This window comes from Dreissena polymorpha, chromosome 16 (assembly GCF_020536995.1).
Source record: "Dreissena polymorpha isolate Duluth1 chromosome 16, UMN_Dpol_1.0, whole genome shotgun sequence".
Classification (NCBI taxonomy): Eukaryota; Metazoa; Mollusca; class Bivalvia; order Myida; family Dreissenidae; genus Dreissena; species Dreissena polymorpha.
This window is the reverse complement of record NC_068370.1, coordinates 42598913-42614662: the sequence shown is the minus strand read 5'-3', so window position 1 is coordinate 42614662 and position 15750 is coordinate 42598913. Positions and strand designations below refer to the sequence as shown.

General features: G+C 35.0%; 1 protein-coding gene across 1 annotated transcript in view; it reads left to right on the top strand.

Moving 5' to 3' along the window:
• Nucleotides 1-14493, top strand: part of LOC127862058 (PAT complex subunit Asterix-like) — a 33484-nt gene extending 18991 nt beyond the window's left edge. Inside the window, exons 3-5 of the mRNA XM_052401008.1 lie at nt 211-310; nt 11912-12009; nt 13238-14493. Coding sequence (XP_052256968.1) covers nt 211-310; nt 11912-12009; nt 13238-13307 — 268 coding nt within the window. The 3' untranslated portion in view covers nt 13308-14493. The remainder of the gene's footprint in view (nt 1-210; nt 311-11911; nt 12010-13237) is intronic.
• Nucleotides 14494-15750: the final 1257 nt, after the last annotated feature.

Genomic DNA, 15750 nt, shown 5'->3' with positions numbered 1-15750 from the left:
ACATTCTCAAAGTGGTAAGAAAACTTGCGAGTTTGGTATAATGCACTATACACGCCCCCCCCCTCCCGCTGCCCACACAAAAATATGCAGACAAAGTAACAAATTCTGTCTCTGAAGTCAGAAGACCTTCCATACTGGAAAGAGTAACAATAAATGAAATGTTTACATTACCATCTTATAATGTTAGTTTCTACAACCTGTATTTAACAGATATAAGCCCAAAGATTCCAGTGCACCCGGTGATGATCCCACTCCAGACTACATGAACCTTCTAGGGATGATCTTCAGCATGTGCGGGCTCATGATGAAGGTATGAAGCCAGGGGAAGCAGCCATAATACTGCTAGTAAAAGTTGTAAATTGATGTAGACTCCTTTAAAAGAATTTGTAACACAGCAACAAATTTATCTCATTTATATTTTAACATTTAAATTTCCTGTAGTTAGCTCACCTTCTGAGATTATTTTTTTCTTTAATTTTGTATTTTTGTATTTGAACTCCACCTTCACATAATAGTTAAGTTCATTTGAATCTCAAGTGAGGACAATTTGCCATCTTGTTTCACATTTGGTATCAATTAATCTGTAGTTTGTATCATTCATATACATTGTTATTTGAGAACTCAAACAATGTAAACTTATCTGTGATAAGGCACATGGGACAAATTTAAGACTTCTGAAATAGTGGTTTCCCACTATATTACTGAAATAATAACCATTTGGGAATACCAACAATCATCTATATAAAGCTTTTTGTAAAAATTCAATTATCTTGGTTAGTAAATTTATCAATTTTAAATAAATTCAAATACAATCTTTTTAGGAATTGTATTATTATAAAAGACGAAGGATTTGTCAATTTGTCAATTTGTGAAAATTGATAAACTAGCATTTCCAATAGACAAAGTAACAGGTTTAACTTGCTGCCTTGTATCGGTCAACATGAAATCATTCCATTTGTATTGGGTGTACACCCAGCATATATAAAGAAGAAACTGCCAGTCATATGTAAGGTGGTCCGAAGAGTACTGGTTATCTTATGAATCAACTATGCTTCCAGTCTCACCATTAGTCCACCAAATATTTCATTTTAAGTTTCTTCGTTTGAAATATGACTGTGAAATTAGTATAGACATCAAACATTTTGAACTCGTCTATTATTAAAATATTACATGTACAGATTAGCATTTGTAATTTAGCGGAGTATTAGTAGAAAAGACTTCTGTATAGATATATCTAATTCTTTATTTTCAACAGAACTATATGCTGGTAGTAAGGTATTTGTGTATTTGAATGCAATGGACAAATATTCCCTTAATATTAAAGGTGCTTTATTAAAAACCTTGAAGATTTATATATTTTCCGCTCAAGTCTCTGATCTCTAAAATTACAGTGATTTCTAAGTGAACATCAATGCTTTCCTTGCATACCTCGAGAAAAGAATAACATTGCAAGAATCTTTAAGTAAACAGTTAAACTTCCACTAAATCAAAATGATTTTTATTACGAGGTCGCTGTGGCGTAGTGGATATGGTGTCTGCCTAGCGATTGGGACGTTAGGGGTTCGATCCCCACTGTTGGAGCGTTGTTTAGATCTCCCCCATAGACACCAAGGAAAAGGACTCGAGAGCATTTCATATAAGCCTTAGACCTGTTATGCAATGGAGCTTAAATAAATAGGCTTAATTTTTTTTTTTAATCCTTATGATTGTTTATAGCGATTATACCATTGCAAATCTCCATTATATAATATATTGTAATCTTTTACATATTCTACAGTCAAGATTTGCATTTTTTGCAATCCAGATTTTTAAACATTAATTCTGTATACAAATTTCATGTGACGGAATATTATGTCCATGGAGATACAATAATTCAATGTTGATTTTTATTTTAACCCTTTCCCACTCAGAAGCAAAGTGAAAATGGCTATGTGCAAACGGTATAAAACCAGAACAGCCTGCGAGTAACTCACAGTTTGTTCAGGTTTTATGCTGTTTGCTGCTCATCAGAATCTGAGGGTTGAAATTGAAGCCTTTAAAACTTGAATCTATTAAGAAAGGTCTTTAATTAAATTTAACTTTCTAAGAGACTACAAATGCGTAAAAATACGTATCTAAGTGGTAAATGGTTAACAGGTACAGCTACTCAGATACATATAATTATGTCTACTACATGATGTTGTAAATTACTAAAGATAAAGTTGTTATCATCACTGTATTAATTGCTAGTGGTTCATATGGGTAATATTGGGTTCCTATTTCTTCACTTAAATTAACAATAGCGTGGTATTTCTGGTCATCATCTAAAATTAGAACTTGAATTGAAGTTCAATATTGTTTGCAAAATCCATAATTTATAATTGATTTATTTCAAATTTTATATAAATTTATATAATTTGTAAAACAACAGTATTTTACAATGGTAAAATTTTTTGAAAATATTAAAAAAAACTCTTAAAATGGATGAATAAACTAATGCCTACAAGTACAGCTTACTATAGGGTAGGATCAGAAATGCAGCCTTGCCGTTTGTAAATCATGTTACATTAGCATATATAACACTGAACTTGACGTTGTTATGTAAGGTGGTCCGAAGAGAACTGGTTATCTTATGAATCAACTATGCTTCCAGTCTCACCATTAGTCCACCAAAGATTTCCTTTGAAGTTTCTTCGTTTGAAATATGACTGTGAAATTAGTACAGACATAAAGCATTTTGTACTCGTCATGCAATTATTCCAATGTAATATGTGCAGAGTAGCATTTGTAATTTTGTAGAGTAATTAGTAGAAAAGACTTCTGTATATATATCTTTATTTTCCACAAAACTATATACCGGTAGTAAGGTATTTTAATGCAATTGACAAAAAAATCTTTTAGTATAAAAGGTACTTAAATAAAAACCTTAAAGATTTATATATTTTCTGCTGTAGTCTCTGATCTTTAAAAATATCCATACATGCCATAATTTTTAGACCAATTCCGGGACATTGAGTTAAATTGTCCGGGACTTTTGCCGATTTTCCGGGACATGTATAAAATGTAGCGATATTTATAGACATATGCAATTTTGGTACGTTTTTTTTGTTTCAAATCGTTAATTGCAAAAGTTCGAAAGCCTATCCGAAATACACTTGATCTATTAACGTCAAATTAAACATTACTACTTCCGTTACTAGATACAAGCCACGTGTTTTCAGTGTAAGCGTTCTAAACATAGATGGTGACGTCACTGCGTTATTGTTATTAAGACTGGTGTGTCTCATTTATAACATTTATATAATAAAAAATACAACAATACAGTACCGTTAGATCGTCAACTCAAATCAATTCACAATACATACAACCAATCACAAACTTTGTCGGTTAAACGTGCGAACATAAACTGCTTTTAATTTTTTACTCAGCGATGTTGGACTTCAGATGTGTGAACAACTATCCTTTGCCCTTACGCAGCGGGAAATAATGACGTAGTAGATTAAAATCAAATAACAACCACATTAAACAATGCCGCCTTTTCGGTTTGACCGCAAACGTGAGACAATCGATATGATAACAGAACCCCTGTTAATTGATCGATTTTGACACGTAGCGTAGTCTGCCTATTCGGGTAGGCATTGTCATGGAGACGCTGCAGATATACACAGATTCGAGGTGCTGTTAAGCCTAAGATAAGGTACATGTATATATGGATTTTGTAAATTCTGGGACATTTGACAGATTTCCGGGACAGCAGGACAAGTTCTTCATTTCCGGGACTGTCCCGGACAATCCGGGACGTATGGCATGTATGAAAATATCAGAGATATTAGATTCAGAGATATCAGAATTATTGCCCCTTTTATACTTAGAATATGCATATTATTGATAAATCTATGTTAAAGTTTGCGTACTACCCCAAATTATATTTTCTATATCCTTTGACATGTTTCTTTTATATTTTGCATACTTGTTTACCAACATGACCCCAGCTTATAAACAAGAGCATACATTTTGACATACTTATGGCCCCTTTTACACTTATATAATTGAACATTTTGCTTAAAGTGCCATAACTTCTTTATTTTTGATCACATTTTATTATTACTTTCACAAAACAACACTTACCTGAATACCACAATGGATTCCAACCAAACAATACCCCATGCCCCTACCCAGAATCCCTTCCCCCCCCCCCAACCTCCCCCCCCAATTTTTTTTTAAACATCATCTAATCAATTACCACATCCTACATTATACCCCCCCTCTCACCCCCTCCCCCCCCGATACCCCCCCCCCCCCCCCCTCAAATTTTTATTTTTTATTACATCATCTAATAAATGACCTCACCCCACATTATACCCCCCCTCTCCCTCATGTAATAAATTAGCACACCCCACATTATACCCCGCTCTCAACCCCCCCCCCTACCCCCAACAATTTTTTTTTCCTTTTCTGATTTTTTAACATCATCTCATAAAATCACATCCCACATTATAACCCCCTCTCAACCCCCCCCCCCCAAATATTTTTTTAAACATCATCTAATAAATAACCACACCCCACATTATACTCCCCTCTCACCCCCCCCCCCCCCCCCCCCTCATCCCCCGAACCTCCCCCCCCCCCACATTTTTAGCTCATCTATTTTTTGAAAAAAAGTTATGAGCTATTGTCATCACCTTGGCGTCGGCGTCTGCGTTGGCATCCGGTTAAGTTTTGCGTTTAGGTCCACTTTTCTCAGAAAGTATCATTGCTATTGCATTCAAACTTGGTACACTTACTAACTATCATGAGAGGACTGGGCAGGCAAAGTTAGATAACTCTGGCGTTCATTTTGACAGAATTATGTGCCCTTTTTATACTTAGAAAATTGAAAATTTTGGTTAAGTTTTGCGTTTAGGTCCACTTTTCTCAGAAAGTATCAATGCTGTTGCATTCAAACTTGGTACACTTACTTTCTATCATGAGGGGACTGGGCAGGCAAAGTTAGATAACTCTGGCGTGCATTTTGACAAAATTATGTGCCCTTTTTATACTTAGAAAATTGAAAATTTTGGATAAGTTTTAGGTCCATTTTATTCCTTAAGTATCAAAGCTATTTCTTTCATACTTGCAACACTTACTAACTATCATAAGGGGACTGTGCAGGCAAAGTAATGTAACTCTGACTGGCATTTTGACAGAATTATGTGCCCTTTTTATACTTGGAAAATTGAACATTTGTTAAAGATTTGTGTTTAGGTCCACTTTATTCCTACAGTATCAAAGCTATTGCTTTCATACTTGCGACACTTATTAACTATCATAAGGGGACTGTGCAGGCAAAGTTATGTAACTCTGACTGGCATTTGGACGGAATTATGGGCCCTTTATACTTTGAGAATTTGGTTAAGTTTTGTGTTTTGGTCCACTTTACCCCTAAAGTATCAAAGATATTGCTTTCATACTTTGAACACTCGCAAACTATCATAAGGGTACAGTAAAAGGACAAGTTGCATAACTCTGGTTGTCATTTTTACGGAATTATGGCCCTTTTTTTACTTAGTAACTTTGAATATATGGTTAAATTTTGTGTTTCGATCCACTTTACTTCTGAAGTATCAAGGCTATTGCTTTCAAACTTCAAATACTTTCATGCTATCATGAGGTTACTGTACCTGGCAAGTTAAATTTTACCTTGACCTCTGAATGACCTTGACTCTCGAGGTCAAATTATTAAATTTTGCTAAAATTGCCATAACTTCTTTATTTATGATTAGATTTGATTGATACTTTGACAAAACTACTCTTACCTGACATACCACAATAGACTCCACCCAAACCATCCCCCATGCCCTTTCCCCTCCCCCCCCCCCCCCCCCCCCCCCGAATTCTCCCCCCCCCCCCTCGAATCCCCCCGCCTATTTTTTTTTTCATCTCACAAATGACCACCACACCCTCACACTATACCCCCCCCCCACCCCACCCCCCCAATTTTTTTTTTGAACAGTTAAAAAACCCAAATATTTTTTTTATTATTTTATGTTTGAAATACCGTCCAACCATCGCACCCAAGAATCCCCCCCCCCTCCCCCCACCCGAATCCCCCCCCCCCCCTAATTTTTTTTTTTTTTTTTTTTTTTAAGATCATCTCACAAATGACCACCACACCCTCACACTATACCCCCCCACCCCCCTCCCACCCCCAATTTTATTTTTTATTTTTTTTGAAACGGTTAAAAACACAAATATTTATTTTTATTATTTTATATTTGAAATACCGTCCAACCATCGTACCCCCCCCCCCCCTCCCCCGAATTATATATATTTTTTTCGCACTTTTGGAAAATAATGTAATATGTCCACACCCCCACACTATACACCCCTCTTCACTCCACCCCTCCCTCCTTTGTGATTGAAAATGAGAGTCCCTTCACCTTTAAAAAGAAAATAAATGAGCGGTCTGCACCCGCAAGGCGGTGCTCTTGTTTTTTTTATACATCATCTAATAAATTAGCACACCCCACATTATACCCCCCTCTCCTTCATGTAATAAATTAGCACACCCCACATTATACCCCCCTCTCAACCCCCCCTACCACCCCAACAATTTTATTTTTTCCTTGTCTGATTTTTAGCTCGACTATTATATATGAAATATATATAGTGGAGCTATCCTTCTCATCCCGGTGTCGGCGTAAGCGTTAGAGTAAGCGTAAGCGTGCAAATGTTAAAGTTTTGTACTACCCCAATTGTTTTCATTGCCCCTTGACATATTGCTTTCATATTTTGCATACTTGTTTACCAACATGACCCCAACCTATAAACAAGAGCAGACCACTCTATCAAGCATTTTGTCATAATTATGGCCCCTTTTCCACTTAGAATATGCAGCAAATTTTAAAGTTTGCATACTACCCCAAATATTGTCAATGTCCCTTGACATATTGCTTTCATATTTTGCATACTTGTTTACCATCATGACCCCAACCTAAAAACAAGAGCATACAACTGTATCAAGCATTTTGACAGAATAATTGCCCCTTTTATACTTAGAATATGCATATTATTGATAAATCTATGTTAAAGTTTGCGTAATACCCCAAATACTTCCTGTATCCTTTGACATATTGTTTTTATATTTTGCATACTTGTTTACCAACATGACCCCAACCAATAAACAAGAGCAGACCACTGAATCAAGCATTTTGACATATTTATGGCCCCTTTTACACTTAGATACTTGAACATTTTGCTTAAATTGCCATAACGTCTTTATTTATGATCACATTTTATTATTACTGTCACAAAACAACACTTACCTGAATACCACAATGGATTCCACCACAACAATACCCCAAGCCCCTACCCTGAATTCCTTGCCCCCCCCCCCAGCCCCCCCCCCCTGATTTTTTTTTTTTTTAACATCTAATAAAATACCCCACCCACATTATACCCCCCCTCTCACCCCCCCCCCTCCAACCTCCCCCCCCCCCCCCAATTTTTTTTTTGTTAACATCATCTAATAAATTACCCCACCCCACATTATACCCCCCTCTCCTCCTCCCACCCAACCCCCCAATTTTTTATTTTTATTTTGTTTATTGCTGTTTTTTGAAAGATCGTCTAATAAATGACCACACCCCACATTATACCTCGTCTCAACCCCCCCCCCCCCCAATTTTTTTTTTTCCTTTTATTATTTTTGAAAGATCGTCTAATAAATTATTGAATCTGATCAATTTCCCCATGATGGCTTACGTTATACTGTTAAGCACTCGACAGCTCTTGTTTAGCTCTCCTGAGCATAACATGCCAGGCTTTTTCCGCTCCATTTTGGGAAAACGCCACACTGGAATTTTGGGAATTTCGCGTCGTGAAAACCCCCATTTTGGGAAAAAAATTAATCGCAAAATTGGCTCAATTGGGAAAAATTATCGCATGTAAATTATTTAAAACAGTGTTTCTTATATTTCAAAGAAGCCGTTAACTGGTAAATAACGACTATTTTGATAACTTATTATTAAAATTTTACAAAATATTATGAACATGTGTGATTAGTGCAGGTTTTTTAATCTGAATTTGGGGAAAAGGCTTGGCCTTTTTTAGGTGAAAAAAATCGCGGGAAGCGCCGGATTTTGAGGAAAAAAAGTTAAGTCTTAAATAATCATTAACATATTTTACAGTTCTTAAAACAAATTCAAGGCAACAGATAATTTAATTATGCAATACTTTCTATTTTCCACACCAGATCAGGTCAACTTATATATTTAAAGGGTAAAAAAAAAAAAAAAAAAAAAAAAAAAATTTTTTTTTTTTTTTTTTTGAATTGGGAATTTTTTTTTTGAATTGGGAAAAAAACAACCAGATTTGCATTGGGAATGGGGCCGAATTTCGGACCCGTGGCATAGGGCGGAAAAAGCCTGCATGCTCATGGTGAGCTCATGTATTTTACTTTTGTCAATGGTTTATCCTGAGTAGTGCGTCATCAACATTTACTTTGTCAATACTATCAATAGAAGTCACATTTATTGTCCAAACTTCATGTAACTTGTTTAGAACATGTTAATCTTATTTGAATCTAGGTGGAGTTCGAAAATGGTTTTAGTCGGTTTAAAACATAATTGCCACAAATTGGGGCAGTTTTTCTTGTTTTACTAAATTTTTTAATTATGAACAAGCAAGAAATCATGTTGTTAAACAATCATTAGAGAAAATATTCTTAAAAGATTTAATAAAATAATTTTTTAGAATACTATGATAATTGTCCAAATAAGTACTAGGCTGCCATGAAGTAATGCAGTTTTTCATGTATAACATGATGAAAAATAGTAGGCTTTCATTTTATGATTATCAAAATGGTTGACCCACTAAAAGCTTTCTTCTTTGCTTAATGTTCAATGTTGGGCATGGCATTTGTTTCAATAATCCCACTACCCTTATAACATCTGTGTCATAATGGGTTAATAAAAGCTTGGTCAGAAGTCAAATTTATTTCACAAACATTACAAAAAGAAGATCAATAAATGTTCTTTGGTTTCTCAGGTAAGCGCACAGGGGCCTCAAGTCCCATTGTTTTAAATGTTGAAAGTAAAAACTAATATGTTCCAATACTCTCTCAGACCTTATCAAGTCTGTGTCATACAGAGTAAAATACTTTTAGAAGAAGAGGCGAACTTTTCTACCGGTATGTGCCCCGGGTGTGAGCAACTGGGCTGACTAAAACTTCAATGTTTATTCACCAAAATTAAAATGATTTAATTGACTAAGTTTGATAATTCTAGTTAGGCATTTGTTTAAAAAGGTGGCATTTGTATACTTAAATGGTGTACAGATAAGCAATATCATCAGGTTTAACATTTTCAAACCAGCATGCTGATCTCCAACAGCTGTTGTTTATAAGCAGGGTATTTAATATCCATGGTTTGATAGCTGATTTTTTGTTGTTTATCAATTTACTTAAACACCCATGCAGTATGCTTTGAAAACCTGTTTAGGTGAACAATTTATTTTATTTACTTATCATAATTGTTTAAATGTTTAATTGAAATATCTTATGGTTAAGTTACTTAGGACAGACTGATGCATTACAAAAATCAAAGTACTGACAGTACTGGTGTAACAATGCCTTTGAAGAGGACTGATATAAAAGCATCTATTTAAGTTTATCTACATCACCACAATTTTGTATGTGGGTAAAAATTGGGTACGAAAAAAGATTAGGTTAGGGAAAAAAAATTGGATAGGAAAAAAAATTGGGTCGAAAAAAAAATTGGGTACGAGCAAAAATTTGGGTACGAAAAAAAAATGCGTACAAAAAAAATTGGGTATGAAAAATGTAGGGTACGAAAAATAAATTAGGGGTACGGGGAAGTAGTACCCTCGGGGAACTTGATCCATTCAGTGAAACTGGGAGGCGGGTTACATTCTCGATCAAATATAACAAGAAATATCTTTAAAAAGATATATTCGACGTGTATATTCTGTACCACTGATGTTAAAAAAACGTTCCGTTACATTAAAACGTTTGTGGGTTATAACATTACGTTTCAGCATATAAATTCAAAACTGGACATGCTCATTAATTACAAAATGCTCTTTAATTGTACATGTATATCATACCAAACTTTATATTTCGTTGTTTCCTTTCCTAAGTTAATGATGCTATACATGTGTATGTAAGACGTGATTTCACATGCCCATGTGCATGAACATATAATTTTTCTCTTTTGATTTAATATTGTTTTTTTCTCTAATTCAATAAGCTTAGGCATGTTTGTTCGTTAAGTATGGCAATGATTTCATGATGATTCCCGAAAGTAGGTATGAGCACACAGTCGTAAGAGCACTTGAATACGTGAGTTCGCCCATGAACACATGGTAAGATTAACTAAATCTCCGCGATATGACCTATATGTGTTTAATACAGCAAACAATATCCAACAAACGAATGAATTATCAAACAAAGTATGTGCACTGATGTGGCTCTGTAATTTCTGTTTGAAAAGTTTTTTAAATATGCAAAATGAGAAAGCAAGCATAAGAGCGAGTTTCACTGATGTCATACAGCTATTATGCTGTTTATATATCATAGTCGCTACAACGTTTACAAATGGCAGGTTCGAAATAATTCGTTTTCTTTACACTCATGATCGTGTTGAAAGTTAATTATACACGTTTTAATTCGCAATTTATTTACTGAATCATGACAAATGTCAAATACAATACAGAAAATGCATAGTTGTTTCATTGATCTATAAACATATAATGGATTGAATATAACTGATTTAAAATTAACGTTTTCAAACTATTATTAAATCTTTTTCCCAGAATATGCTGTCCTGTTTATAGCTGATCTTCCTATACCTTTATCAATGATAATAAGCGAGGTATGCAGATTAGAAAAATCAAGCTATCTCAATCGACTGGCTCGGTCTTTTACATAGGTCGCCATTGTGAAGAATTTTTATGTCCCCCACTATAGTAGTGGGGGACATATTGTTTTTGCCCTGTCTGTTTGTTGGTCTGTTGGTTGGTTTGCGCCAACTTTAACATTTTGCAATAACTTTTGCTATATTGAAGATAGCAACTTGATATTTGGCATGCATGTGTATCTCATGAAGCTGCACATTTTGAGTGGTGAAAGGTCAAGGTCATCCTTCAAGGTCAGAGGTCAAATATATGTAGCCAAAATCGCTCATTTTATGACTACTTTTTCAATATTGAAGATAGCAACTTGATATTTGGCATGCATGTGTATCTCATGGAGCTGCACATTTTGAGTGGTGAAAGGTCAAGGTCAAGGTCATCCTTAAAGGTCAGAGGTCAAATATATGTGGCCCAAATCGCTTATTTTATGAAAACTTTTGCAATATTGAAGATAGCAACTTGATATTTGGCATGCATGTGTATCTCATGGAGCTGCACATTTTAAGTGGTGAAAGGTCAAGGTCATCCTTCAAGGTCAGAGGTCAAATATATGTGGCCCAAATCGCTTATTTTATGAATACTTTTGCAATATTGAAGATAGCAACTTGATATTTGGCATGGATGTGTATCTCATGGAGCTGCACATTTTTAGTGGTGAAAGGTCAAGGTCAAGGTCATTCTTCAAGGTCAAATATATGGGTCAAAATTGCTCATGGAATGTCACTTCTGCAATATTGAAGCTAGCAATTTTATATTTGAAATGCGTGTGTATCTCAAGGAGCTGCACATTTTGAGTGGTGAAGGGTCAAGGTCAAGGTCATCCTTCAAGGTCAAACGTCATATAGGGGGACATTGTGTTTCACAAACACATCTTGTTTCATGGTATGATAACTTAGACGAGCTGCTTCGCAGCATTGTCAAAAATAAGAATAGGGTTTTACTGTCAAGAATGAATGTGATTTACGAGCAAGTACAAGTACACGATAACATGCATCGTGATGTATTTTTCATTGATTTTCAGCTGAAGTGGTGTGCATGGTGCGCTGTTTACTGTTCATTCATCAGCTTTGCCAATTCCAGGGCATCAGAGGACACCAAACAAACACTAAGTAGCTTTATGTGAGTCTGGGGTTATCTCCCTTTTAGGGATTCACTAGAGTTGTCTCCTTTTTTGGAAAAATTTCAATGTATCATCCTATGTGGCTCATATAGTTATGTTTAATTGTTTCAAGAACTTGACTTTGTTTGTATCTCCATTAAAAGATAAATTTTGCAATTATGGTTAAATTATTTTACGGGGGTGCACAGAAATATTCAATAACAAATTGACCTTTACATGTATACATTTTTATGCCCCCAGTAGGGTGGCATATAGCAGTCAACCTGTCGGCCTGTCTGTCCGTCACAGATGAAGTGTAAAGTTTATTGGGGTCCATTGATTTTTGCGTAGTTATGGGTCTTGTACTAAACAATTTTCTCTTAAAAAAGCTGCTGTGCGGCTTCAAAGCGCAGTAAAGGGCACTGTGTTTCACAAACACAGGTCTTGTTTGTTTTGGAATACACAATAGTTTATTTGAACAATAGCTTCATTGAAAATTAAATTACATATAATTCTTTTGTTATAATAGTATGGATGTGTACCAACATTGTGTGCAACAAAATATGTATTAGTCTTATACTCTTTGATTGAACAAAAAATGTTTGCTTTCCATTTTTAATCCACCTATGCTTCATGTAAGATTAAAAATAGATACATGCAAGTTAACTTTTTTATGATCAAATATTCTTAAGCTGTCTATATTAGCTGTCTATATTAGCTGTCTATATTAGCTGTCTATATTAGCTGTGGGATTCTGAGTGAGTCTCCTGGTGTAGAGGAAATTAAGAGTCACCTTGTGACATAATGTATCAAAGCTTTAACCCTTTGCATGCTGGGATATTTGTCGTCTGCTAGATTGGTGTCTGCTAAATTTCTAAAATAATAATTTGATTCACTTTTTTCAAAGACCTATATCAGAATAGCAAACAGTTTGGATCCTGATCAGACGCCACGTTTTGTGGCGTCTGATCTGGAGCCAAACTGTTTGCAAAGGCCTTTAAAATTCAGCTCCAGCGCTTAAAGGGTTTAAAAGGTTAATCACTGCCAACAGAAATACATTGCTTGGTGAAATTTTCCATTTACCAATGTTGGTATTTTAAGGCTGTTATATAAGCTGTGGGGAAATAATAGCATTACGAATGTACCTCGATACTTATTTTAGTCCATTTTGATTTTTGTTGCAAATATCAGCTGTTATGAAGTGATTTGAGTCCCCTCTTAAACAAATTTGATGTTTTATTTTTTCAGGCTGTCCATATCAGCAGTGGTGATGTCCTATCTACAGAACCCACAACCAATGACCCCTCCATGGCAGTGACGAAACATTTTCCTATCCATCTCTAGTCTATACACCAGTCAGCAAGCAAACGTACAACCATCAATTCATTCCATCGTGGTCACATGACTTAGTTATGTTAAATTTTAAGTGTAAATTCAAAGAAAGAACAATTATTTTCTCTGATGTTTTATTTGCACTTTTCATCTTATATTTCAAGCTTTTATACACATTGTTTACCTTTATTTGAAAAAAAAAATCAGATTTTTAGAAATACTTGCGCACTGCAAAATTTGATCGCCTGGGTGTGTGCTGGCTAATTTCCATCAGTGCATAAACAATTACTTAATTAAAAAAAAATCAAACAGGTTCTCATTCTGCATGACATGCTGTAGAACAATTAATGAAACTAATCTAGTTTCTTTTTAAAAATATGTTTCCAAAACCATGGAAATCCAACATCAAGAAGTTACACACATCTCATATGGGTCAATATTTTAGCATGTGTTTGTAAATATTCTCAGTTATTGGGCCGTGTACCACAGCATTAGTGGGCAACATCATCCTGCTTATAAACATTTATTTTTATTTTTTGGGTGTGATTTACCACTGTCCAGCAATTTATTGTGTAAGAACTAAAATTGACCCTTTAGTTATCAATTTTATCGTGCAATTCTTAATTTAACAAGTATGAATATGTATATGCAAAACTGAAATGATATTTTTCTTTATATGGTGTATTAACATTTTAACACATATTAGTTTTTGGCCTTATGAAATATTTTGATTAAAAGTAATGAAAAGTAATGTGTATTTCTCAACAATTTTTTTCAATATGTTATGATGTTTTAGAAAATCTTGCACATATTATTTTTTGGCCTTATGAAATATTTTGATTTAAAGTAAAGTGTATTTCTCAACAATTTCTTCAATAAGTTATGATGTTTTAGTAAATCTTGTTAAGATTGAAAGTTTACTTTGGTAGGTATTTTTAACCCTGATAGAATAACCCTTTGGTTTTATAGAAGAAACCTAATACACATGTAGATTATTGTAGAATATTATAATGGAAAAGTAGAAAACATGTTATCAAATCACTCTTTGCAATAAAAGACTAAGTTGACACTTTTTATGTTAACACGTTTTATGTATATTAGAAAAACATTTATGTCAATGAAATTATTGTAATTACATGTATTATAATCAAGAAATAAATATTTTGAATTAATGTTTTGTTCTGAAAATGTTGTAATACCGTCTGTTAATATTTGGTATGTATATAAGAGGCTACATGCTTAACCATTTTTTAACTTGTTTAATGACTTGTATCTTCATAGAGACTGAGCTATGCAAACTAATTTCTCTAATAAACTGGTTGTTGAATTTACCCAAAGTTCACTGCTGAATAAACTTAAGGTAGAGGATCCTAAAGAAAGGAATTTTAGCAGCAACCAATTTGGTGGAAGTATGGCCCTTTTGTCATTATTAGCGAGGCTGTTTTTCGGAGAAAACCCGAGCTTTTGTCATAGCCAGCTCGTCATGTCGTCTCGTCCGCCGGCGTCGTGCTAAAACCTTAACATTGGCTCTAAAATCAAAGTGCTTCCACCAACAACTTTGAAACTTAATATGTAGATGCACCTTGATGAGTTCTACATGACACACCCAGTTTTGGGTCACTAGGTCAAAGGTCAAGGTCACTGTGACCTCTAAAAAATCAAAAAAATCTGACAAGCTTTCGCAGCAGAGCGTGGCACCTGTTATGCCGTGCCTTTGTTTTAGCAGACCTTAGCATAATGTGCTTATGGTAAGCATCTTTCGTCCATTGTGCATATCAATGAAACGTTGTGAACACTTTATATGCCACATTTGTAGACCTTCATGAAACTTGGTCGAAACATTTGTCACATCGAAATCTTGGCCCTGTTTGAATCAGGGTCACATGGAGTCAAAAACTGGGTCACTTAGTCAAATTAAAGAAAAAAGTTGTGATCATCTAACAGTCAGGGTGAGAGACAGTATTCCTATATTGGCTTAATGAAACTTTGTGAACACTGTTAGAGTTTCTTTTGTAGACCAATCACCATACAACTTGCTCAAAGTTTGTTTTCATACCAGTAATTGACAGAAGTCAGAAGAAGGAAATCTTGGCCCCCAGGTGTTGGTGCAAATTTTCTTATGGCTATATTGAAAGCGGATACACTAGAAATGGCATTTCCTGCCAAATCATCATGTAACCTGCTCCAAAGATTTATTATCCCTCGCCATAGGCGGAGGGATATTGTTTTGGCGTTGTGTGTCCATCCGGCCGGCCGGCCGGCACTTTTGTGTCCAGAGCCATATCTTGGAAGTGCTTTGGCGGTTTTCATTGAAACAGTATATTAATTGTCAAGCATCTATTTCTACTGTCTTAGCACACTCGTAGCATATACTCGGTTGTAAATGATGTAACTCAGTACCTACATGGCACATTTAAATGTATGGCATC